General features: G+C 47.5%; 1 protein-coding gene across 3 annotated transcripts in view; it reads right to left on the reverse strand.

Annotated features, from left to right (window-relative positions):
- Window positions 1-1,123: 1,123 nt before the first annotated feature.
- Window positions 1,124-23,943, reverse strand: part of CCDC157 (coiled-coil domain containing 157) — a 380,789-nt gene continuing 357,969 nt past the window's right edge. For 2 of the 3 annotated variants that reach the window (XM_085635039.1, XM_085635038.1), the window contains exons 10-11: window positions 15,623-15,720; window positions 1,891-2,250 (exon numbers count right to left, since the gene is read on the reverse strand). In XM_085635039.1, coding sequence (XP_085491165.1) covers window positions 2,034-2,250; window positions 15,623-15,720 — 315 coding nt within the window. In that variant the 3' untranslated portion in view covers window positions 1,891-2,033. Of the gene's footprint in view, window positions 2,251-15,622; window positions 15,721-23,943 lie in introns of all 3 variants that reach the window. The other variant, XM_085635040.1, reaches the window with a different exon arrangement.

Raw genomic sequence — 23,943 nt, forward strand, 5'->3', positions numbered from 1 at the left:
CTGTGGACAGCCCTATTACATGACAGCACACCGAACACCAAGGCTGTGTAGTCTGGATTTCATCATATGCCTCTTTAATCGACTACCCAAAACTCCCTGCCTCTCTTTTGTACTCTTATAGGTTCCTGCTTTCTCCCTTTGTTATGGCTTTTCTGCCTTTCTCTCTGTCTCCTTTCCCTTTTGTTTTTGTTTCCCCTCTCTTGCTCTTGGGAAATGTTTGATGAGGAAAAATAAGGAACGGGACGGAAAAATGAATGCCGGAGGCCTCCACCGGCAAACATCAGCTCAAATTAAGCACTGCACCCTTCCAGCATGAAAAAATCATCCTTTAACACTTCTCATGCTTTCTATGTGTGCTGTACAATACAATACAATACAAAGTAGGAAAAATGAGGAGAAATGGAAATATTTTCCCTTATTACACCTGCTTCACGGAAGAGTAAGATTCCGGCACAACCACTTGTGTACAAATGTTTGTAGCTAGAGATTTGAGTCAAACCCCTTGGGCATTGCATAGGAATGCCCCCTCTCCCCCCCCCCCCCCCCCCACCTAAAGAACTCCCCCTTGACTAAAGCAGCGCATAGGGCAGATTTGTGTTACATAAGGAAACTAAAACAAATCACAGCATAACAGTTTGCAAACCCGGCGCAAGCATTAGTAAATCTGGCCCGCTTGGTTTCCACGCCAAGGTGCCAACCTTCCATTAATTTTTGTAAAAGGGGCATATCTGGGTTGGACATAACTTTGCCTAAAATCCTTACACCAAGCCAAACAAAAGGGTGAGCAGTATTTTGTGTGGTATACCTATGTGTGACATGCATAAAATCACACATCTTACATGAGGTGACACTATCAACCAGTGACCCTTTCTTTGTAAGCCTGGTGCTTCCACTTTATTTTTAGCCATCGTTGCACATTTTCAGGCTGTACTCCATTGTGTGAAGGATAGTAACTCTAGGCCATGATTTTAAAGGTCTGGCAGTGACAGGTGTCAAGTTGTTGCACTATCACACTTACAAAGACTTGATAATCCCAGGGTTTACTGGTCCAAAAGGGTTTTGCTCCATAATCACTGATGGAGAATACTCATAGATGCTGAACACAATTTCCTTGGTACTTGAGTTTCAGTGAAATAAAGCAAATTGTTTAATAAAGACACGCAGGATGACACCTTCTTAAGATGGTTTCATTGTTAACATATGACACAAACTGGGCAGAAGCTCACGTGTATGAAAAGTATAGGAAATCAAACACATTTCAAATTCAAAACAGCACAAGAATAACCATAACAAAGTGATGGCTCAGCTAAAATCCAAGAGCCCTCACTGTCCAAGAGCTAGAACTATATGTGCACTGCTATCCACAGTAATATGTCCTTTTCATAATTTGCAGTGAAGGCCTATGCATGAAGTCCCTTTTGCATCTACTGCGATCAGTCTCTTGTTTGAAGAAACTGATTTACTCCCACAATACACATCTGACCAATGGATGAGCTGGCTGTACCCATAACCCAATCAAGTTTGTCATTCACTAATCCTTCAGCAAATCTAATTTCTTGCCCAGGACTTTATTATATTTGCAACACACAACTTACTATGGGGGTACGCCTAGAGTTCCTTCACTGCAAAACTGCCCTCTCTAAAAGTGCCAGTTCCTTATATCCTCTGTGTTCATCCCATCAGCAGCGCAGAGCTAGAATTCATTCCACAATACTCCTTGCACTGATCTGGCCAGAACTCCAAGGCAGGTATCTTTGATACTATATCCACTGTACAGAGCCAACAGACTGCACAAGATTTGTGATGTTCATAAGACATCACAGAAGAGGCCCAATCAGAACAAACCAATGGAATTTAATTGTACCACCGCTTCTGCTGATATCTCACTGACGGTCCACAGTGCTCAGACATTATCTCCCACACAGTCAAACTCCGAGCCTACGTAGCTGAGGCCATCACCGGTTACTCCAGCACTAGATGCCACCAAAGGGCTGGGACTAGAGCTCCAGGTATTCTGTCATGTTCCTGTTTCATCATTTCCTGTGAATTCTGCTCCCACCACTTCCTCTCCTCAACCGTGTGTAGGTTCCAATTGCTGAGTTCTCCTTTGGAATGGAGAGAAAGCTCAAAGCGGTGTGCATGGCATCTGAAGAGGGGGCCTTCTCCGGCTGAGAGCTTGGCGGTCGTTGTATCCTTGTTTTCTCTACTACACTTCCATCTTTACTTCCTGCTTCAGACACACCGCTACCCCTGCAGCAGAAATTGGATAGAGAAACATAGCGGCCATGGGTTCAAAGAATGTCTACAGAAAAGAGGTTAGACACCAAGGGGCATATTATCAAGGACGGCGTTAAAATTATCGCCGCTTTAGCGGCAGGAAACTGCCGCTAAAGCGGTGATAATGGGCTTGATAATATGCTGCAGAGAATTCCAATAGAAGCCCATGTTCATACCAGAACATGGGCTTCTATTGGAATTCTCTGCAGCATATTATCAAGCCCATTTTCGCCGCTTTTAGCGGCGGTTTCCTGCCGCTAAAGCATCGATAATTTTAACGCTGTCCTTGATAATATGCCCCTAAGTATCCAGGCAAAAAGCATACGCAGAGGGCAAAGAAGGTAATCAGATTGATGGGTAACAGTACAAACAGACCGGGACAAAGGAGATCAACAGACTGGCAATTCAAAGAAAGTATGTTGCAACAGTAAAAGTGAAGACACACATCAAAGGGATACAAAGATTGTCAGAACACATGGTGGTTGCATGCACAAAAAAGGAGATACACATCGACAAGTCACATGGGGGCATATTAGCAAGGACTTGCGATAATTATCGCAAAGCGAGCTTAGCACTGTTTTTTTTTATCGCCGGCTATTGCTGGATTTTATCGCAGAGATAACGCGTTATCATCAACGTTTATCTCAAAGGCGATATTAAATCCAGTGATAGCGGCGAATCCCAACAATAACGTGAGATATCCAGCGATAAAAATCTCATTGCTAATGGAAATCTTGCTAATAGGCAGGTGAGGACTTAACCGTAGAATCCACCTCCCATTGACTATAATGGGTAAGTCAGGTTTCTACCAGGTGTAAAATCTAAGCGATAAACGTGGTTAGCGTGCGTTTTTTTATCGCTTCGCGGGCCTTGGTAATAGGCGGAAGGTGTGTTTGCGACTGCTTTCAGTCGCTTTCAAGTTGGGAACGCCTCCTTTGCATGTCATTAGCGATAAATATCGCTGACATGCAAAGCGGTACAAAAACGGGCGTTATCGCCTGTAAGCTGTCGCTCTGTTAGCGACAGCTTGCTAATAGGGCGATTAAAAATATCGCCGCTTTAGCGCCAAAAAGGGCCGCTAAAGCGGGGATACTGCCCTTGCTAATATGCCCCATGGTAAGTAAAGAACCAGGAGAAATGATACAGAGATAATCCTGTCACATGGGGAGTGCATACATAGGCAAACTAACCAGGCACATGGTGAATGCAGAATTGCGAAAAAGAAGACAAACTGACAAGTTACATGGTGACTGCACATAAAGAAAAAGGAAGGTTAGAATATGGTTGGATCACATGGAAAGTGTAATCACAAAGGAAAAGGAGACACAAGGTTTTGTGGAGATAGGAAGCACAAGTATAGGAAATACAGATTGAAAGGTCACATGTAAGTACATACACACAGAAAGCATGCATTGACAGAAGCCAATAGGTGTGGCTTGATGGTATGATGAAGGGCTTCTTTGTTGGCAGATTGGTGGTATTTGGTTCTGTGGGTGTCTGAGAGGGGGAATGTGAGCATGAGTCAGCAGCTGGATGGAGTTGAGTGATGTATGGTGACAAGCCTGTGCCCTGTTCCAAAATACGAAAGTGCAACTGAGGATGGATGGATGGATGTGAGAACTGTTAAATAACAAGCATTGGCATAGCCAATAGGTCTCGATAACAAAAGAGTGTAAGGTCTGCTAGAGTAAAGGGGAATGTCATCACCTGCAGCAGCGAGGGAAGTGGTGATGTAGCAGGCGGCGAGGTAGGAGGTGAAGTGACGAGCGAGGACAGCCAGCATATATAACAAGGTTAGGTAACAAACTGTGAGTATATGTATATATATATATATATATATATATATATATGCAAGGAACAGAATTCCTGCAAATTATAAAAGTCTATGTTGTTTAATCGTTTTAAATTTCATAGATGCACATCACTATTTGCATTCTGCGAACAAGGCATTCAAAAAACATTAGAAGAAGAGGAAAACATGTTTAATGGTAAAAAAACGAACATGTTAAAAAATGGCTGCCAAATTGCAAGCAGTAGAGCCCTGAATACAATGTGTTGAGTCCCCTGTCGATGTTTTTCACCACTTGATGTGTATTGTATTGACAAAAAAATGGCGCTCAGGCATCGTGAACAAGGCAGCGTGAGTGTGCTGAAACGCGTAGATGCTAAACTTCGTCCTGAAATAAAACAGACCGAGTGTCAAAATCTACCTTAGAGTGCCAGATGATCATTTCAGTAAAGGAATGTACTTATAATGGATATATATATATATATATATATATGTTCCATGTGTTTGTCCAAAAACGAAAGAGCACTCCACAGCAGACCGCTTCTTGACAAGCTTTATTCGTATGCAGGAGCAAGACACTGCTTGAGGTTGTACAGAGATAGGTGCCTAACGCGTTTCGAGTCTCCTGACTCTTGATCACAGGCTATCAGCGGCATCACGGGGCAAGCAGCAAATCACGGAGATTATATCCCTCTGATGGGACCGCACAGGTGAGTAACATTTGACGCCGTGCACTATGGGATTAGTAGTGCTGCTGTAGTTGTTGTAACCCATCAGTGGGTTTGCTCCGCTTGGCCACACTTCAAATTTTACACAACCCTCCAGTGGGCTTCTGACAACCAGGCAGTTCAATAAAACATCCGCTGTGACCGCGATGAGGCTGCGAACAGTTCTGTGCCTCGGCGGCTCCATTTTACATTTCAACGGCGGTGCTGCTTTCACGGCGGGACAGCCGTAATAATGTTCCATGTGTTTGTCCAAAAACGAAAGAGCACTCCACAGCAGACCGCTTCTTGACAAGCTTTATTCGTATGCAGGAGCAAGACACTGCTTGAGGTTGTACAGAGATAGGTGCCTAACGCGTTTCGAGTCTCCTGACTCTTGATCACAGGCTATCAGCGGCATCACGGGGCAAGCAGCAAATCACGGAGATTATATCCCTCTGATGGGACCGCACAGGTGAGTAACATTTGACGCCGTGCACTATGGGCTTAGTAGTGCTGCTGTAGTTGTTGTAACCCATCAGTGGGTTTGCTCCGCTTGGCCACACTTCAAATTTTACACAACCCTCCAGTGGGCTTCTGACAACCAGGCAGTTCAATAAAACATCCGCTGTGACCGCGATGAGGCTGCGAACAGTTCTGTGCCTCGGCGGCTCCATTTTACATTTCAACGGCGGTGCTGCTTTCACGGCGGGACAGCCGTAATAATGTTCCATGTGTTTGTCCAAAAACGAAAGAGCACTCCACAGCAGACCGCTTCTTGACAAGCTTTATTCGTATGCAGGAGCAAGACACTGCTTGAGGTTGTACAGAGATAGGTGCCTAACGCGTTTCGAGTCTCCTGACTCTTGATCACAGGCTATCAGCGGCATCACGGGGCAAGCAGCAAATCACGGAGATTATATCCCTCTGATGGGACCGCACAGGTGAGTAACATTTGAGGTGAGTTAACTGGTTGTCAGAAGCCCACTGGAGGGTTGTGTTAAAATTTGAAGTGTGGCCAAGCGGAGCAAACCCACTGATGGGTTACAACAACTACAGCAGCACTACTAATCCCATAGTGCACGGCGTCAAATGTTACTCACCCGAGCAGTGTCTTGCTCCTGCATACGAATAAAGCTTGTCAAGAAGCGGTCTGCTGTGGAGTGCTCTTTCGTTTTTGGACAAACACATGGAACATATATATATATATATATATATGTCACATAAAGAGTGTAACTGACAGACGTTCTCTTAAACTAACCTGTGCAGCCTATCCCGTAGTGCAACGCAAGATGCCAAAAAACATTTGTGCATAAATATGAGGAAAAATCAACAATGGACTGCTGTCAGTGCGGCATAAGAGCGTCAACATTACGCTAGCGTTGGAACGGTTTAAGTTCTCATAAAAGCAAAAAGTGAGCTCAGCAACACACGAGCTATTCTTTTTGTTAATGTTTTTTAACCATCTGCAACCGTAGTGGGAGGTGGCCTTGCCTGCAGCAGTGGGGGAAGCGGTGACGTAGGAGCGGCAGAACGGAACTGGGAGCATGAATCGCAGACGTCGAGCTGGAAGGTAAAGTGACGTAGGCAGAGACAGCCAGCACATGTAACAAGTTTATGTAACCAACTGTGAACATATATATATATGTAGCTCACATCAAGAGTGTAACTGACCAGTTCTCTCAAACTAACCTGTGTGGCATGTCCCGTGGTACGGCAAGTCCGGCTTATTCAAGTATAGCTCAAGATGCCAAAAACCGCGTGTGTATGAATACGGGAAAGATAAACCACGGACTGCTGTGAATAAGCCATGAGAACGTCAACATTATGCCGGTATGTTGGAACGGTTTAAGTTCTCATAAAAGCAAAAAAGTGAGCAGCTGCAAAAAGCATGAGCACTGTCTAGAGAGCTGTTAAAATAAATTTCAAAAACTGTGAAAAACCTTTCCTAAAATGGTCGCTTTGTATGAATAGTAGTACTTGGACCATGCTCTCAGGGAGGGCTAAAGACTGGAAGATGCATGAGGCATGACGCATGCATGCCATGGACAAATGAGGAGAAGGAATAATGGAGCGAATTGGGAGCCAGCAAAAGGCAAGCCTATGGGCGAGCTGAAGCTCAAAGAACAAGTTACTTACCTTCGGTAACGATGTATCTGTAAGAAACATTAGTTAGTTAGATTCCTCACCTTAGAATATCCCCAGGCGTCAGGCTGGATCCGGAAAGATTTTTGTAGCAATACCCCTTGTGCGTCGGTAGGCGTTGTCTGCGGCTCCGCGTCCGTCGTCGGCGTCGTACGCCGGAATGACGTCGGAGTACTTAAACGCCGCCCTCGTGCGCTGACGTCAGTTCTTATACATAGCTTTCCGCGCCAGGGACGCTGAGCCATGCAAGAGACTGACACTGGTGCCAAAAAATCTAGGGCCCTGAAAGGGAGAACCTTAACCCTAGATGTCGGTTCGCAGAACGGGGAGGCTGGGTGGATCGGTGAGGAATCTAACTAACTAATGTTTCTTACAGATACATCGTTACCGAAGGTAAGTAACTTGTTAATCTGAAAGAAACACGTTAATTAGATTCCTCACCTTAGAATAGATACCCCAGCAATACCAACCCCAGAGGTGGGCCTGCGAACCAAGATCACACCAGAAAGTCCTGGAGAACAGAACGGCCAAAGTGGCCATCTCTCCGGACTTGGCTGTCCAGGCAATAGTGCTTGGCGAACGTGTGCAGTGAAGCCCACGTCGCCGCCTGACAAATGTCCTGCAAGGGGACTCCCCGTCCCAGGGCAGTTGTCACCGCTGTGGCCTGGGTGGAATGGGCTCTCAGCCCAACAGGAGGGACCTTTTTCGCCAAGGAATAGCAGAGTTTAATACACAACACGACCCATCGCGAGATGGTCCGCTTGTGCACAGCTTTACCCTTCTTAGCACCTACATATCCAACAAAAAGTTGGTCGTCCACCCGGAACTGTTTTGTGCGGTCCAAATAAAAGGACAGCACACGTTTTGGGTCAAGCGGGTGGAGCCTCTCTTCATCTTTTGAAGGATGCGGAGGAGGAAAGAAGGTGGGCAGCGTGACAGATTGCCCGATGTGAAAGGGAGTCACGACTTTAGGAAGAAAAGAAGGACGTGTCCGGAGGACAACCTTATCCGGATGCCCCGAAAGGAAGGGAGGCTTAGCTGTCAGAGCCTGGAGCTCACTCACCCGCCTAGCGGAGGTGATAGCCACCAGGAAGGCAGTTTTCAGAGTCAGTAGACGAATGGGACAGTTGTGAAGGGGCTCAAAGGGAGCGCACATCAGAAAAGTGAGAACAAGGTTCAAGTCCCACTGAGGCATTACGAATGGAACAGGAGGGAACATATGAGTAATGCCCTTGAGAAAACGTGCGACAACAGGGGACTTGAAAAGAGAAGGCTGATCAGGAAGCCCTAAGAAAGCAGAGATTGCAGCAAGATAACAATTCAAGGTGCCCAGAGCAGAGCCCTGCTGGGCCAAAGAAAGAAGAAAGAGGAGAACCTCAGAAAGAGGGGCAGAAAGGGGATCCACAGCCTTTGCTGTGCACCATGCCACAAATTTGTTCCCCCGGCAGGCGTATACCGTCTTTGTGGAGGGACGCCTGGCTGCCAGAATGACATCACAGACTTCAGGAGGCAAGGCAAATGGCATCAACTGTTGCCGCTCAATCTCCACGCATGGAGGTGGAGGCTGGACAGGTTCGGGTGGAGGACCGTCCCCTGCTGCTGCGACAGAAGGTCCTCCTGAAGAGGCAGTCGTATCGGGGGATCGATGGACATACTGAGTAGCTCGGGATACCAGTAACTTCGTGCCCAATCCGGAGCCACCAAGATGACTTGGGCCCGGTCGCGCCTGATCTTCTTCAGCACTCTGTGCAGAAGTGGTATAGGCGGAAAGGCGTACAACAGACCGCAACTCCACTCGCGATGAAAAGTGTCTCCGAGCGAGTGCCCCCTTGGAAATTCCAACGCGCAGAACTGCTGACATTGCGCGTTCTCTTCGGTGGCGAATAGATCTAACCAAGGCTCTCGCCACTGCAGAAAGAGACCTTGCGCCACGTCCGAGTTCAGACGCCATTCGTGATCCATCATGCACCGGCGGCTGAGTTCGTCTGCTCTGGCGTTCAGAGAGACCGCCAGATGTTGAACCACCAGGGTGATGCCCTGATGTTCCAGCCATGTCCAGAGGCGCAGAGCCAAAGGGTCCACGACCCCACCCCGCCCTGTTTGTTGCAATACCACATGGCGGTGGTGTTGCGCGTGAATACCTGCACGACACTTCCCCGGACAGAGGGAAGGAAGGCTTTTAGTGCAAGTCAGATCACCCTCAGCTCCAAGAGGTTGATATGGAGCCGAGTCTCCGCCGGAGACCAGAGTCCTCTGAACTCCGCCTCTCCCATATGGCCCCCCCATCCCAAGAGGGACGCATCTGTCACTACGACATGCTCCGGTTGGGGTAGGGAGAGGCATCTGCCGCTGACCCAATCGCGATTTGTGAGCCACCACTGCAGCTGGTTCGCAGTGCCCTCCGAGATCAAGACATGGTCGGACAGGTTGCCTCGATGCTGGGCCCACTGAAACTTCAGGTCCCACTGCAGAGCCCGCATCCGCCACCTGGCGTGAGGTACCAACAGGATGCAGGAGACCATCAGCCCCAGACGCCACAGCACCAACCTGACCGAAACCCAGGACAGAGGCCGGAAGATGGAAATCAGGGCCTGAATGTCCCGGACCCGCTGTTCCGGCGGATAGACCCGGAACTGCGCCGAATCGAGAACCGCCCCAATGAAAAGGAGCTTTTGGGAGGGACTCAGGTGCGACTTCGGCACATTGATGGAGAACCCCAGCGAGTGCAGGAGATCGGCTGTAGTCTGGAGGTGGGAGACTACTTGCTGGGGCGAGCCCGCCTTCAACAGCCAGTCGTCGAGATAGGGGAAGACTGGAACCCCTGATCGGCGCAGATGAGCTGCGACCACCGCCATCACTTTCGTGAACACACGAGGGGCACTGGTGAGGCCGAAGGGGAGCACGGTGAACTGAAAGTGCTCCTGACCCACCGTGAACCGCAGGTAACGCCAGTGGGCCGGCAGGACGGGGATGTGGAAATAAGCGTCCTGCAAGTCTAACGCTACCATCCAGTCTCCAGGGTCTAGGGCAGCCAGAACCTGAGCTAAAGTGAGTATCTTGAACCGGTCCTTCCGGAGGAAGGACTTCACGCTCCTGAGGTCCAAGATTGGGCATAGGCCCTCTTTGCCCTTCTTGGGAACCAGAAAGTAGTGGGAATAACAACCACGACCTACTTCTGGACCAGGAACGCGCTCGACGGCCTCTTTGGCCAAGAGGGCCGAAACTTCCTCTCGTAGAAGATGCAAATGATCCCCCGACATACGGTGGTTCAGCGGCGGCATGGCTGGAGGGTCGTCTCGAAGGGGAGGGAGTAGCCCCTTCGGACGATTTGCAGCACCCACCTGTCTGACGTGATGGAGCGCCAGTGGAGCAGGTGATGGCGAACTCTGCCGCCCACTGGCGTTGAATGGGCATGAAAGCTCGGACTAGGAGGGCTTTGAGGCGGATGCTGCCGGGGTGGATGTGGACTGACCGTCATGTTGACCTCCAGTACCGCTTCGGCGGAAACCACGTCCGCGTGCAGGTTGGTTCTGCGGCCGGTGGCTGGGCGGACGTGAGGAGGCGCCCCTTCCTTGGCCACGAAAGGGACGAAAGGCGGAAGTTTGCGGCCGCGGGGTCGAAAGACCCAAGGACTTGGCCGTGGCCCGGGAGTCCTTGAACCGAGCCAGCGCACTGTCCGCCTTCTCACCAAAAAGGCGAGTGCCATCAAAGGGCATGTCCATGAGGGAACTCTGGACATCCCCTGAAAATGACGTGGACCTCAGCCAGGCGTGACGCCGAAGCGCCACCGTGGTGGAAATCGCCCGACCCAGCGAGTCCGTGGTGTCAAGTCCACACCGTATGGCGTGCCGTGCTGCATCTCGACCGTCAGCAAGTGCTTGAGTGAGTCGTGCCCGGGCCTCCACCGGGCACAAGGGCAGCACGTCCTCCACCATATCCCACAGAGAGTGGGAATAACAGTCCAAAAGGCAAGCGGTATTTAAAGGCCGCAGCCCCAAACTCAGGGACGAGAACAGTTTCTTGCCAAACTGTTCCAACCTCTTGGATTCCCAATCCGGAGGAGAGGACGGGAAGGAGGATTGGGAGGTTGAGGCCTGGATAACCAGACTCTCGGGGTGGGGTGTTGGGAGAGGAAACTGGGGTCGCCCGGAGCAGGGCGGTGGCGCCGGGCAACGTTCTGGTCCACAGGAGGAACTGTGGAGGGCTTGGACCAAGTGCCCTGCAGAACGTCTATAAGGGCCTCATTAAACTGCAGCAGAGGCTCAGTGGAGCTTGCTGTCGGTTGAAGGACCTCTTTGAGGACGTTAGTCCTCACGGCCACAGCAAGCAACTCCAGCCCTAGGGCTTCGGCCGCCTTGTGCAGCACCACTGAAAAAGCTGCACCCTCCTCCGAGGCCACAGTCGGAGGAGAGATGAAGTCAGCGTCCGGCGAAGTGTCCAGACCACTGGCATCCCCCAGTTCGTCTGCCCAGTCCTGTGCAAGTTGACCCTGGAGGGCCATAGGGTCCTCAGATCCCTTCCAGTCGCCCCCGTCATCCGATTCCTGATAAACAGGAGGAACGATCGGAGCTGGACGGTAGATGAAATGGTCATCCATCGACGTCGGGTGCAGCGCCGGACGGCGCCGTACCGGCGTCGGGTCCGGACAGGGGCTGAACCGGGGAACGGCGTCATCCGGAAACGGCGCCGGAGGTGGAACCGGTGTCGGCGCCGGCGGAGGAGGCGTCATGAGGTCGACCGGCGCCGACCGAGATCCAGGTCTGAATCCCTCGGGGACCTGCGGTGTCGGGGCCGGAGCCGTCGACGGCGCCGGGGCCGGAGCCGCCGGCACGCGCAGTCGCCCAGTCGAACCTGCGGGGCCCGAAGGCGCTCCTACAGGCGTCGACGGCGGAGCCAGGCCCCTCATGGCCACGAGGAAGGCACTGACCTCCGCCGGAGTCGCGTCAGTCCCAGGGACCGGCGGATATGGGGACGGACGCGACTCCTGCGGCTCCGCCGGAGCCGCGGGGTGGGACCACCCTGACCCTCAGCCGAGTCGCGCGACCGGCGAGGGGAGTCCGAAGAGCGATGTCGTCTCTTGAACTTCTTGGAGTGCTTCGACTTACCCGAAGACCCAGACGAGCGATGACGATGGCTTCGGCTCCGCGATCGGTCCTTCGACCTCCTCCTGGACCGAGAGCGGCGCGGAGCCGAGTGCCGAAGCTCGAGAAGCTTACGGGACCGCTCCCGCCTAGCTTTCGACGTCAAGGCCTGGTAATCGAGGCACGACTCCGCGTCATGGTCGGCCCCCAGGCAATAAAGGCACCGGCGATGGTGATCCGTCACCGACATCAGGCAATGACAGGCGTCACACACCTTGAAACCAGGCATTCTACCGGCACCGAGTCGAGTCGATAGACCAAAAGAAGTCAAAAAAGTTAGTCAAAAAATGACTAGGGGTAAGCTCTTCCCGGATCGGCGCTTACTGGCGCGGAAAAAAGAAGAACTGACGTCAGCGCGCGAGGGCGGAGTCTAAGTACTCCAACGACGTCATACCGGCGCACGACGCCGACGACGGACGCAGAGCCGCGCGCAAGGGGTATTGCTACAAAAATCTTTCCGGATCCAGCCTGACGCCTGGGGATATTCTAAGGTGAGGAATCTAACTAACGTGTTTCTTTCAGATAAGTACATACAACAGGTCTCTTTTAGAGACAGCACATGCGCACCATCTAGAGCAGAGACCCAAAAAGACGACTGGGAAAGAATTCCCGTGACATCTTACAAGAGGATTCCCCTCACAGTCACAGCATGACATGCAAATTAAGATGGAGGCGGCCGGCACTGCCAGAGCGCAGCTCGGAATATTGTGCCCTTGGCATTTGTACTATCTCTTTTGCTGAAGGCCTCGCACTACATTGAGCTGCAGATACAATAGGACAGGAGTCTGTCAATGGTCGCAGCTTATGTGCGGGTGCAGGAGTCATAGACAGTACTTTATTAGTGCTCACCTACATAAAAGTATATGTAAAAACTGAGCAATGTGGCTATGACTAGTGGTTAGAGTTGTGGTGGTTATGGTAGGGAGGTGGTAGTTAGGACAGAATGGTAAGATTGCAGTTTGGGGTGGTGGTTAGGGGGTGGTAAGGTAAGGCACTGAGGTTAGGGTGGTGGTTTTTGTGGTATAGTGGTGGTAGTAGGATGGTGGTGCTGGTTAGGATGGTGGTGGGTTAGGATCAGGTAGTGGAGATGGTGAGGGTGCTGGTGGTAGTGCAGTGGTAGTAAAGATGGTGCTGGTTAGGGTGCTGATGGCAGGGTAAGGTTGTTAGGGTAAGGTGGTGGAGGGGTGGTGGTGAGGATGGTAGTGGTTAGGGTGGTGGTGGCTAGGATGGTGGTCTGGGTTGTGCTGGTTAAAATGGTGGTTTGGGTGAAGATGGTGGTTGGGGTGGTGGTGGTTTGGGTGGTAGAGATTAGGGTGACAGTGGTGGGGGTGAAGGTTGTGGAGGTGGTTAGGGTGATAGTTGTTGTTGGGCCTGCCCTGTCTGCAGGGTCACCCCCACATTTTTTGCTTTCACACTTACTATTTTTGCTGAATTCGTTTTTGTTGGCCTTAGGACTCGGCACACTTTACCACTGCTAACCAGTGCTAAAGTGCTCTCTCCTTTAAACATGATAAAACTGCCTTACAGCAAATTGGGACATTTAATTTACTGGCAAGACCCTAGTAAAGAGGTACTGAATGTACCCAGGGCCTGTAAATGCCACTAATGGGCCTGCAGAATGGAGCCACCCACCTAAGTAGCTCTTCAAACATGTGTCAGGACTGCCATTGCAGACTGTGTGTGCAGTTAAAACTGCTGTTTTGACCCGGCAAAATAAACCTTTTGCCAGGCTTTAACCTTACTTTTTAAAACATATCAGTCACCTCTAGGGTAGGCCCTAAACAACCCAGAGGGCAGCATGCAATGTATTAAAAAGGTTTAACATGTTTTTTTAAATTTTACATGTCCTGGTAGTGAAAACTCTTAATTGTGCTCTTCACTACTGCAAGGCCTACCTCTTACATATGGTAACATTGGGTTAACTTATTACATTTAATAAGTGATGACTTTCAATTGGGAGCAGGGACTAATATTGAGTTTGGTGTCTAAAGAATTGTAATTTAAAGCTCTCATTAAAGTCTGACTTTAAGTCACAATTATGAAAATGGCACTTTTAGAAAGTTGGCATTTTTTTTAATTAACCATTTGGTGCCTGTAGTCTGTTTCCTGGGTCACATGACTAGGTGTAGCTGGCAGTTGGTCTTTGTATATTGCTCAGACAGTGAGACAAAGGAGCATGAATGTTAGCAAGATGGGCCATCTCCGACTTAATGAGGGGGTGAAGCTGTCACCTGCCATACTTACCCATCACAAAGGCTCTGCCTGCAGTTGGGGTGGTGGTGGTGTGGTAGTGGTGAAAAGGGTGAGGATGGTGGATCACTGTAGTAGTGGTGGTGATAAGGGTGGTGAAAGTGGTGGTGTTAGGATGTTGGTGGTCATTATAGTGGTGGGGGTTAGGGATGAGGTGGTGGTGGTTTGGGTAGTTATAGTTAGGGTGGTGGCAGGCTGGGGGTGATAGTGCATGTTGGAGGCAGGCGGGTGGTGTGAAGGTGATATTAGGGTAGTAGCAGTGGGGTGGTGGTTAGGGTGGTGGTATCTAAGATGGTGGCCTGGGTGGTGGTTAGGGTGGAGGTGGTTACTAGGATGATTACCGTTGGGTATGGGTGGTGGTGATTAGGCTGAGGGTAGTGGTGGTTAATATGGTGGAGGCGGTTAGGGTGGTGGTGGTTAGGGTCATGTGGCGGTGATTAGTATAGTGGTGGTGGCTAGTGCAGGGTGGTGGTGATTAGAATAGGTTGGTGGTGGTTAGGGTAAAGTGGTGCTAGTTTGTACGATGATGGTAGTTATTGAATGGTTGTTGTGGTTATAGTAGGGTTGTGGTGTGGTGGTCATTTTGCCTTCATGCTTCCTATTTTTGCTGATCTCATTTTTGTTGGCCTTAGGACTTGGCACACTTTACCAGTGCTAACCAGTGGGGTTATGGTAGGGTAGGATGGTGGTAGTTAGGGTAGGGTGGTGTTTGTTTTGTAGTGGCTGTGGTTAGGGTGGTGGTTAGGGTGGTGGCAGGTGGTGATGGTGGCAGGGTGATGGTGTTAGAGTTTGGATGGTGACAGTGAGGATGGTGGTGGCTAGGGTGGTGGTTAGGGTACTGTTTGGGTGGAGGTGGTGGTTAGAGTGGTGGAAAGGGTGGTGGTTAGGTTGAAGTTCGTGGTGTGGGTGAATGTTAGAATGGTGGTAGTAAGGATGGTGGTGATTAGGGTGGTGGTTTTGGTGGAGTTTAGGGTGCTGTTTGGGTGGAGGCGGTGGTTAGAGTGGTGGATAGGGTGGTGCTAGTGGCAAGTGTAGTGGTGGTTAGGGCATTGGTTGTGTTTAGTGTGGTGGTGGTGGTGGTTAGGGTGGTGGATGTAGTTATGGATAGGATTTGGTGGTGATAGGGTGGTGGTTTTGGTGGTGGTGTTAGGGTGATGGTTTGGGTGATGGTGGTTAAGGTGCTGGTGGTGGCAGTCGCTAGTGTGAGGGTGGTGGTGGTGGTGGAGGATAGGGTAGTGGTTATTAGGGTCGGTCGGGCGGTGGTGGCATTTAACAAATCTTGCTCGGTGGAGTCACAGAGCATAAGCGGGACTTACCGGCTTGGATCTGTGTGAGTTTCAATTCTGCTGCCACCTGACCCACTTCTGCGCGAAGGAGTGTCAGACCGACACCAAAGCTGGGTCTGCGGGATGAGCTGAAGTGAAAGGGTAAAGGAATGAGAAAGGACCAAGACGCACATTATCTGCAAATGCTTGGACATCACAATGAAGAACCCTTCTCTCCGCATGATAATGTGCGTAACAAAGAATTACTGTCCAGAACCCCAAAAATATTAACAAAAATATGTTCTGAGGGTATAAGTTCTAACGTCCTGTTTGATTGATTTGTTATACTAACAAAAGCCCCAGCTTGCTGTTCTCTATTCACTTCTCTTGCTCAGCCTGCATATTTTGAAGATTATATATCAATTAAAATTATGATGAGTCAGGGTCTGTGTATAACTCTAAGGGCTGAAAGACTAAGAATACAGTTACACCTAATGTAAGGAAACTATACTCTTTCTTACAGCCCAGCCCCCTCATTCCTACGAAGGAGAATATTCCAAAGCATGAAAACTCAACAGAGATAAAACAATGTGGTGTTCAGTATGGAATCAAACCAAAATGTTCTTTAATTTGGCCTGGCCAACCTGAGTGAGAACTCTAGAGCTAGGCTTGGTGAAATCATCTTTTCAGTCCTGGACGAAGGGACATGTTGGTGCTCTATCCCATGGTCACTGTACCGTATTTGGTGCTTGGAGGGTTTTGCTTGGGCCCACAGCTGGAGGTGTGCTGAGCAGATGTATATTAATGCCTTGTCTTTCAACCTGCCACACCTGAAACTAATGTCCAATGTGTTGATTTTACAAGAAGTGTGGGGCATAATCCACATTTACAACAGATTTTACAAAATGTGAGAAAGATGTTGCTCTAGAAGTAAATAATTGACGATAACTTAGCTCTGTCAACATGTGAATAAACACCTTCTGGAGAAAAGATATTGTGTAACATGCAATATTCCTTGAATCCTGAAACAAACTATACTCTCAGTGTTGCCCCAAAGGTATCAATGACTGATGCATGATTTATATGTCGGCGGACAGCCCGATGTTCTGCTAGGGGGACAGAGTAGGTTACTCTGTTTCCCTGGTGAAGGGACCACCGCTAAATTTATAAATTACCGCCAAGCTGGCAATCATTTATAATGTATTGGTAGGAACCCCTGTCACTGTGGGTCCTGCCAATGCTCTTCGTTGTTTGGTGCAGGGCTCCATCCATAAGATGGAGACCTGCACCAAACACTTTCCTGTTATACTTTCAAAAAGAAAAACCTGAGGCCGCACTTTCTTTTTGAAACAAAAAAAGACAATGACCCCCCTCGCCAGGGGAGTCGTCTCCTTGGACAAGGGGGGCATTACTCCTTTTATACTGTCCCTTACCACCAGTGTTTGCCTGGCGGTGATGGACAGTAAAAAAAAAAAAGAAAAATTCTTATGTCCGGCCATCCTAACCAGGTCGGAGGACATGTAGCCATTTCTCCGAAGACCCTTATTAAACCGGGCTGTTGGAGAGGTTTGACTATGGCGGTAATGGAGTAGTCACCACCATAACTAAACCTATGGACCATCCGCATCTAAATCGGGTGATAAGACCATTATCTTGGCAGTATGCATATTCTGTTGCGTTTTTCCTTAGCCAAATTATAAATCAGCCCTTAATCTTATCCCCCAAAAAATAAAAAGTCCGGAGATTTTTTCTCTATTTGCAGATAAGTTCGGGAGAAATGTTGTAAAACAAATCTCTTGATTCATATGACACATAAGACTCTTATGAGTAGTTGCCCATGACATACTGCCTCCATTTTTGCGTTCCTGCTTGCACCTGTGTTTTTCTCTGCCCTTACGGTTCGAATCTTGGAAGCATTGAGGGACAATCCATGATGATTTTGTTGCTGGTTTGCGTCATGTGCTACACTCTTCTAAACTGGGGTACTCCTAATATTCCCTCCTCTAATGGAAGGTGGCTACTGCCTTCTTGCCTGACCATGGGAGAGAATGATGTCTGGTGACTGCTGATTGTTACGCTATGTATCCTAAGGTGCTTTGTGAAAACGTTTTTTCTGTACACATATATGGTTTTAATTAACCATCAAATATTTGACAGTTAATTAAAACCATTCACATTTGATAGAAACCCATACATTTCATTTCTCGCAGCAAATGCTCATTTAAAAGTTCAGAAAATGGTTAAAAAAATTAAAATGAAAAAAGTTAAGCTGCAGCAGGATAACCAATAATGAAAGTGCAAGGTGAAAATTGGGATCTCCCAGGGTTCACCTGTGAAGCAGTTTTTGGGGCTATTTTGTCCATGAATGTCACCAAGCGCACAATAAGCCTGCAGTTCCTACCCTGAAAGCAGTGATCACTTGCATCCTGGCATAAACGGTTATTCTGTTCTTGTACTAGTGGCTTTACCAGAATTGCCTTTTCCAGGCGGGGCAGGTACATAGTATGTGGGCCAAAGATTTCTTCGATTAGGGGTAGAAGCGACAGACACTCTTTGCGTGTAGGTTTCCATCATTGGGATATTTCCCCTACGTCAAATAGTCTCATCCATAATATTAGGAACTGTAGTTTGTAAGATTTGAAGGGGACTGTCAGATAAGAGTTGAGGATTCAGCTCGCCGTAGGTCGCCGCTGCAAACTGATTGTTTTTCCGGTGTGGCTTTTGACAGCCCTCCATGAAAGGCTTTTGAATGACTCCTGTGGGATATTCAGGTCCCAAGGATGTATTGTTTGTAAATCGATCACAGTCTTCCGAATGGCAGCCTGCCAGGGAGATCTGAGCAGGTTGAACATATTTTGACTGAGATGGAATTTAAATAAGGCCCCCAGTTTTACATTTTTTACATATAAATACAGACAGAAAACAATGTGTTACCTATCTATATTTATTTTTAGAATAGGAAAAATACAGAAAATTGTGGATGTTGTGAGTGACATTCCATGCTGTGCTTGATGAATTCTACGCCAACAGTTGAGCAGATAGACATCATAGAGAGTTAAAAAAAAATCCCTGCATTAAATTTTCTTGCATACAGGGCACATGTTAACAAATATTTGTATATAATGCCAATATTTACCAGTGGGTGTGGTGTTTTGTTATATGTGGGTGGTTAATTAGCTAAAGAGTGACAGGTACCAAAGTATGAGTCAAGTTTATCAGTTAAAAAATGCGGAAATTTAACATTTTACATCACCATTTATTCTCAAAACACAAAATAAATACGGAAAATACCAATAAAAGTGACTAAAAAATAAATATGGGTAAATGGTTATGGAAATGTTAAAAAACATAAATACCAGAAAATTGGGAGCCCTAAGCTCCCGGTGTCTGCCTTCTTTGATTTGAACCAGAGTTTCAACAGATTGGCCCTCAGTGTCAGTATTTGATCTATAAGAACAAATTCTAATGGAATCTCTGATTCCCTGGTGGGGTCAGGAAGCCAAAAGATTTGACGAAAAAAGGCGTAATTGCTGCTGGTTTAACCTACTCCGAATTTGTCTGGGAAGGCTTCTAGGCCGTATATTAGGGAAGACAAGAACTTAGGGGCACATGCATTAAGGTAGGATTTTGCGTGTCCTTATTTGCAATTATTAAGGAATCGCAATTAAGGACTCGCAAAAGCCTATGCATGTAGGAATCGCTATAAAAATAGCAATTCCTAAACAACCTTTAATTGCGACTCCCAATTTGCGATCTGCAATTAAGGAATGGCTCCCCATTCATTCCTATGGTCCTACTGGCCCATAGGAATGAATGGGAGATTGCATGCGCAATTTCACGGGTGCAATGGTTTCAAAAGGACACCCTTTTGCACCCCTGAAATTGTGACGTGCACCCATGTTGTGCACACACATGCCCCACGGGCATGTGTGTGCGCAACATGAAACTTTAGTGCATTTTTAAAAGTTTTTGGAAATTACTGACCAGTTTAATTGCTCGGTAATTTGCGGCCCCAAATAGTGAAATTGCTATTTTAAAGTGGGTCTTGCATTGCATTTAAGATATCGCAAATTGCGATTCCTTAAATGCAATCGCAATTTAAGAAATCGCAAGAAAATGCAAATTCTTAACTTGCGAGTGCCTTAAACCTTGATGCATCACAAAAGCCCTTTTTGCGGGCGCAAACAGCCGATTTTTGCGAATCGCACAGTTTGCGCTCACAAAAAAGGTTGATGCATGTGCCTGTTAGCTTTTATGACTTGAAGTAACGAAATTAATGAGGGGCCTGTAAGAGCAGATGCGACTTTGCGTAGGCATACTGCTATGCCTGCGGCCCTTTGTGTTTGAGGCTTGAGCTGCCCGAGGCCTGGAAATCAATGCCAAGATGTTTGTAAGGATTAGTCTTATTGATGGTGTGATCTCCTCATTTACATAACCAGCAGTGCTGCTTGCGGGTCCTTGTGAAAGTGACAATGTTCGTTTTTCTGGGGTAATCTCTTGCCCGTTGATGTTGCAGTAAGCGACCAGGTTATTGAGTGAGGACTGCAGCCCAATGGTGGAGAAATCCAACAATATTGTATCGTCAGCATACTGCATAATATGCAGTGGTTGATTACTGAGCCTCAGGTGCATAGTTTTGAGTTTTCCAGGGCAGATTCTATATCAGCTGTAAATATATTGAAAAGAGTTAGGGCCAGGACACAGCCTTGCTTTAGCCCTTTGTTGATGGATACTCTATTCGACAAAGTGCCATCCCCACTGAATTTGACTTCAATCCACTTATTAAAGTAAAGGGCAATGATGGCTTTTATTGTTTTTGTCAGAAGGACCCAATTGATTAGATTCTGCCATAGCTAGACCGATCAATACAATTGAAGGCTTTTTATAATCAATAAAACATGCATGCAGGGCTCGTTTATTGGCCAAGGTTTTATGAATTCGGTGAGCCAGTGCCAAGATATCGTCAGTGGTACCGGTGTTTTGACGGAACCCAGACTGGAACCAAGGAATTATGTTTGCCTGAGAGGCCCAGTCTTGTAAGTCTTGGAGGACCAATGAAGCAAAGAATTTAGCGTCTGCATCAAGCATGGCAATCAATCGGTAATACAATGGATTGTCCCTGATTCCTTTTTTGTGAATGAGCACAATATAGGACCCCTGCCAGGACTGAGGGGCCAAGCTGGTTAAAAGGACAATTTCAAAAACACTGCTCATTACTTTGATCCAGAACTGCAGATTTGCTTTAAAGAGCGTGGTAGACAAGTCATTCGGCCCTAGGGCGCCATTGCTCTCTCCCTTGATAATGATCTTTTCTACCTTTAAGGGCTTGGTCACCTCAAGACTTTAGCATAACAGTGGCTTGGCTGAGTTAGCCGATTTGAAATATGAAAGGAGCTTGCTTAGTACGTATAGATGGAGTATTTGATGCATCAGTGTTAGTTCTTTATAATGGGCGATGTAAGTTTCTCATATTGTGCTATGAAGTTGATTGTGCCTCCGTGAGTTTGATGAAGAGGTGAGCTGATTTACCCACTTCCAGAATTGGTGGCTACTGGCAGACATAGCCGCTTTGAATAAGAATACCCACATTAATCATGTATCAATTGCTTAGCTTCCCATACTAACTTCCTGTATTGCTTTTGTAGTTGGTGGAGTTTGGCCTTATGTTATTCTACACCTCGGGTTCCATTGCCGATAGAGCTGGCTAATTTTGCTACCTTTCCTTTTTCGCTATGCAGACTAATTGTGTACCATGATGTCACCCCATTTGCAGGAGCATCTGAAAAGTTACCTCGTTTGCATGTCATTTTACTTAGCTCTGAATGTAAATCAGATATAGCATGCTCCCAGGTTGAAGAGTAACAATGCTGCCCTCTGGGGTCCCAGACACTGGCCGTACTCTTTAGGATCTTTGACCACCCCGTCCACCACGGCTAAAAATTTGGGTTTCATCATTGATGACAAACTATCACTGAAACCACAGATAACTAAGGTCACTGCCATATGCTTTTCAACTCTTAAATGGCTAAAATAATCCTCTGGTTAATTCACCTAGCAGCTCCAATAACTGTCAATCAGGCGTCGGTCATATCTAGACTAGATTATGGCAATGTAATGTACCTGGGTGCGGATAAGACCTCGATACTCCGTTTACAGATGGTTCAAAATGCTGCAGCTCAGCTACTCTTTCCCTTACCTCGGAGGGCATCAGTTACCCCCCTACTTTAGGAACTGCACTGGCTCAAGGTATCTAAACACATTGAGTTTAAGGCTTTGCGCTATATGTTTAAGGCCAAACATGGCCTAGCGCCTCGATAAATTCAGGAACTGGTGACTCCTTACTCACCCACTGAGATCTTCAAGCCAGCCGATGTTTTCCATACCTAGATTTCGTCTCACCCGTATGAAGGGCCGCTCCTTTGCTTATCTAGACCTTTGCTTGCCACCCTCAGGAACTGCAATTCCCTGTTTGCTTTTCGCAAAAACTTGAAAACTTGGTTATTCTAGCGATCGGTCCCAGGACAGCTTATGTGCTTCTACCTTGCGCCGGGAAACCCCTGGGGTAGCTGTGCGCACTACAAATCTCTCAAATAAATAAAGAGCTAAATGGTTGATTATTGATCGCAATGGAGTTTAAGTAGTTTGTACACTCATCTCTGAAACTGTTCCTTCAAGTCACCAGATGCTTTTCGGCATGGAAGAACCAGTTAATGCGATTTAATGTTGGGTAGGGAAGGCCGTTTGCTAACTGTGTGTCATGAATTATCTTATAATCTTGAATCTTTGACACTGCTTTTTGGGGAAAGTGATCACTTTCCAGCCGATTGTCTAGCAGAAATACCAGCAGCTGATTAATGAGAGACAGCAATAGAAAGGTGCAGTCCAACATGAAACCACATTTAGGAGCCAGGTGCGTGTGGGCCATCGGTCAGTCAAGGATACGGCGGCCATTCAAAGCATTTAGCCCAAGTGAATGAAGAGCTTCAACTAAAGTGTCGCCTACTGCATCTCATCATTGAGGATGGAAAAGAGGCAAGATAATGTGTCAGATTAAATCCATTTGCCTTGTGAATTCTCAACTATTGCAAAAGTTGAAAAGATTCAGGTTGAAGTCCCTTGTGACAATTAGCTCTGATCCTGGGTTAACAATAGTGGTGTAATGCAGGTAATTGCTGAGATAATCCACTTTGGCTTCAAGAGTTTTCCTATCCGGGTTTAGATATATTCTAAACAGGAGGAGGTTCTGGCAGAGCTTGTTTGGCAGTTTTATTGAAAACCCCAGTATCCATGATTTATTTGTCATTATTTGCTCTGCTTTACAGTTCAGTATGGAGGAAACGGTCCCAGCATACAAATCATTCAAAACAAAGCATAGGAAAACAATTGACCAAATAACTAAGAGAAGTTCGAATGTCATTGCCAGGTCCCAGTGATTTTTGGGTTTACCCTTTCTTTAACTACAACTGCTTTACAGTTCAGCCTTGTATGGCATAGTATTTAAAGATCCCCGGCTAATCAGCCTTTAGTGGTCTTTTTGGACACTGGGGCAGCAAACCGTTCATAGCCCATCAATATGATTGATTCGCTGGACCAAGTTTCTTGTAGACAATTGAGAATGAATTGCCTTAGATATTCTAATGCGTCTTTTTGCACTTCAATCTGATCCCAGCCAGTGATGTTCTATGAACAGAGCATTACATCGTTAATTTCAAAGTAAGGCTGGATATCCTGCCTGGACATTTGCAATGTTCAGGAACTCTCTATTGCCGAATGGGTGCTAACTCTTTTTCTTGGATGGATTACCCCAGGGTTACTTTGAGCCAGTACCAGTCATACTGCCCTTTGAAGGTGTGTGTCTCAATGTACAGGACCGCCTACTGAGGTTGACCACAGGTACATTGATCTCCTCCGTTTCTACCCTGCTACATCTCATTGGACCAATGCCCCTCTAAGCAAAATATACTCCTATGTTATGAGCCAGGGCTCAAGGACCATTGGCATGTGGACACTAGTAGGGTCCGTGCTTCCTGCTTGAATTTGTTTGAGCAAGGGTGTGAGTGGTGGGCAGTAGTAGCTGGTTTAAATACGGCTGGGTATCTCTCAGTTTTGAGGTGCATAACCTCTATGCCCCACAGTTGAAAGGCCTCTTTTTGATCCAGAACAGAAACAGCTGCCTCCTTTGAGTTGAGTGTTAGTTTGGTTGTCTCGTTAATTTGACTGCACTTGGACAGAAAAGCCACCTTGCTGATCGTGTGGGCTGAAAAAGGAAAGCTAGTCGAAGGAGCCTGTAGTAGCTTAAGGATGTTACGACTGAGAAAATCTTGGGAACCACGTGACTGATCTAATGGTTTTAACAGAATTACTGCTTCTTA

The sequence above is a fragment of the Triturus cristatus genome, chromosome 11, assembly GCF_964204655.1.
Source record: "Triturus cristatus chromosome 11, aTriCri1.1, whole genome shotgun sequence".
NCBI classification, from domain to species: Eukaryota; Metazoa; Chordata; class Amphibia; order Caudata; family Salamandridae; genus Triturus; species Triturus cristatus.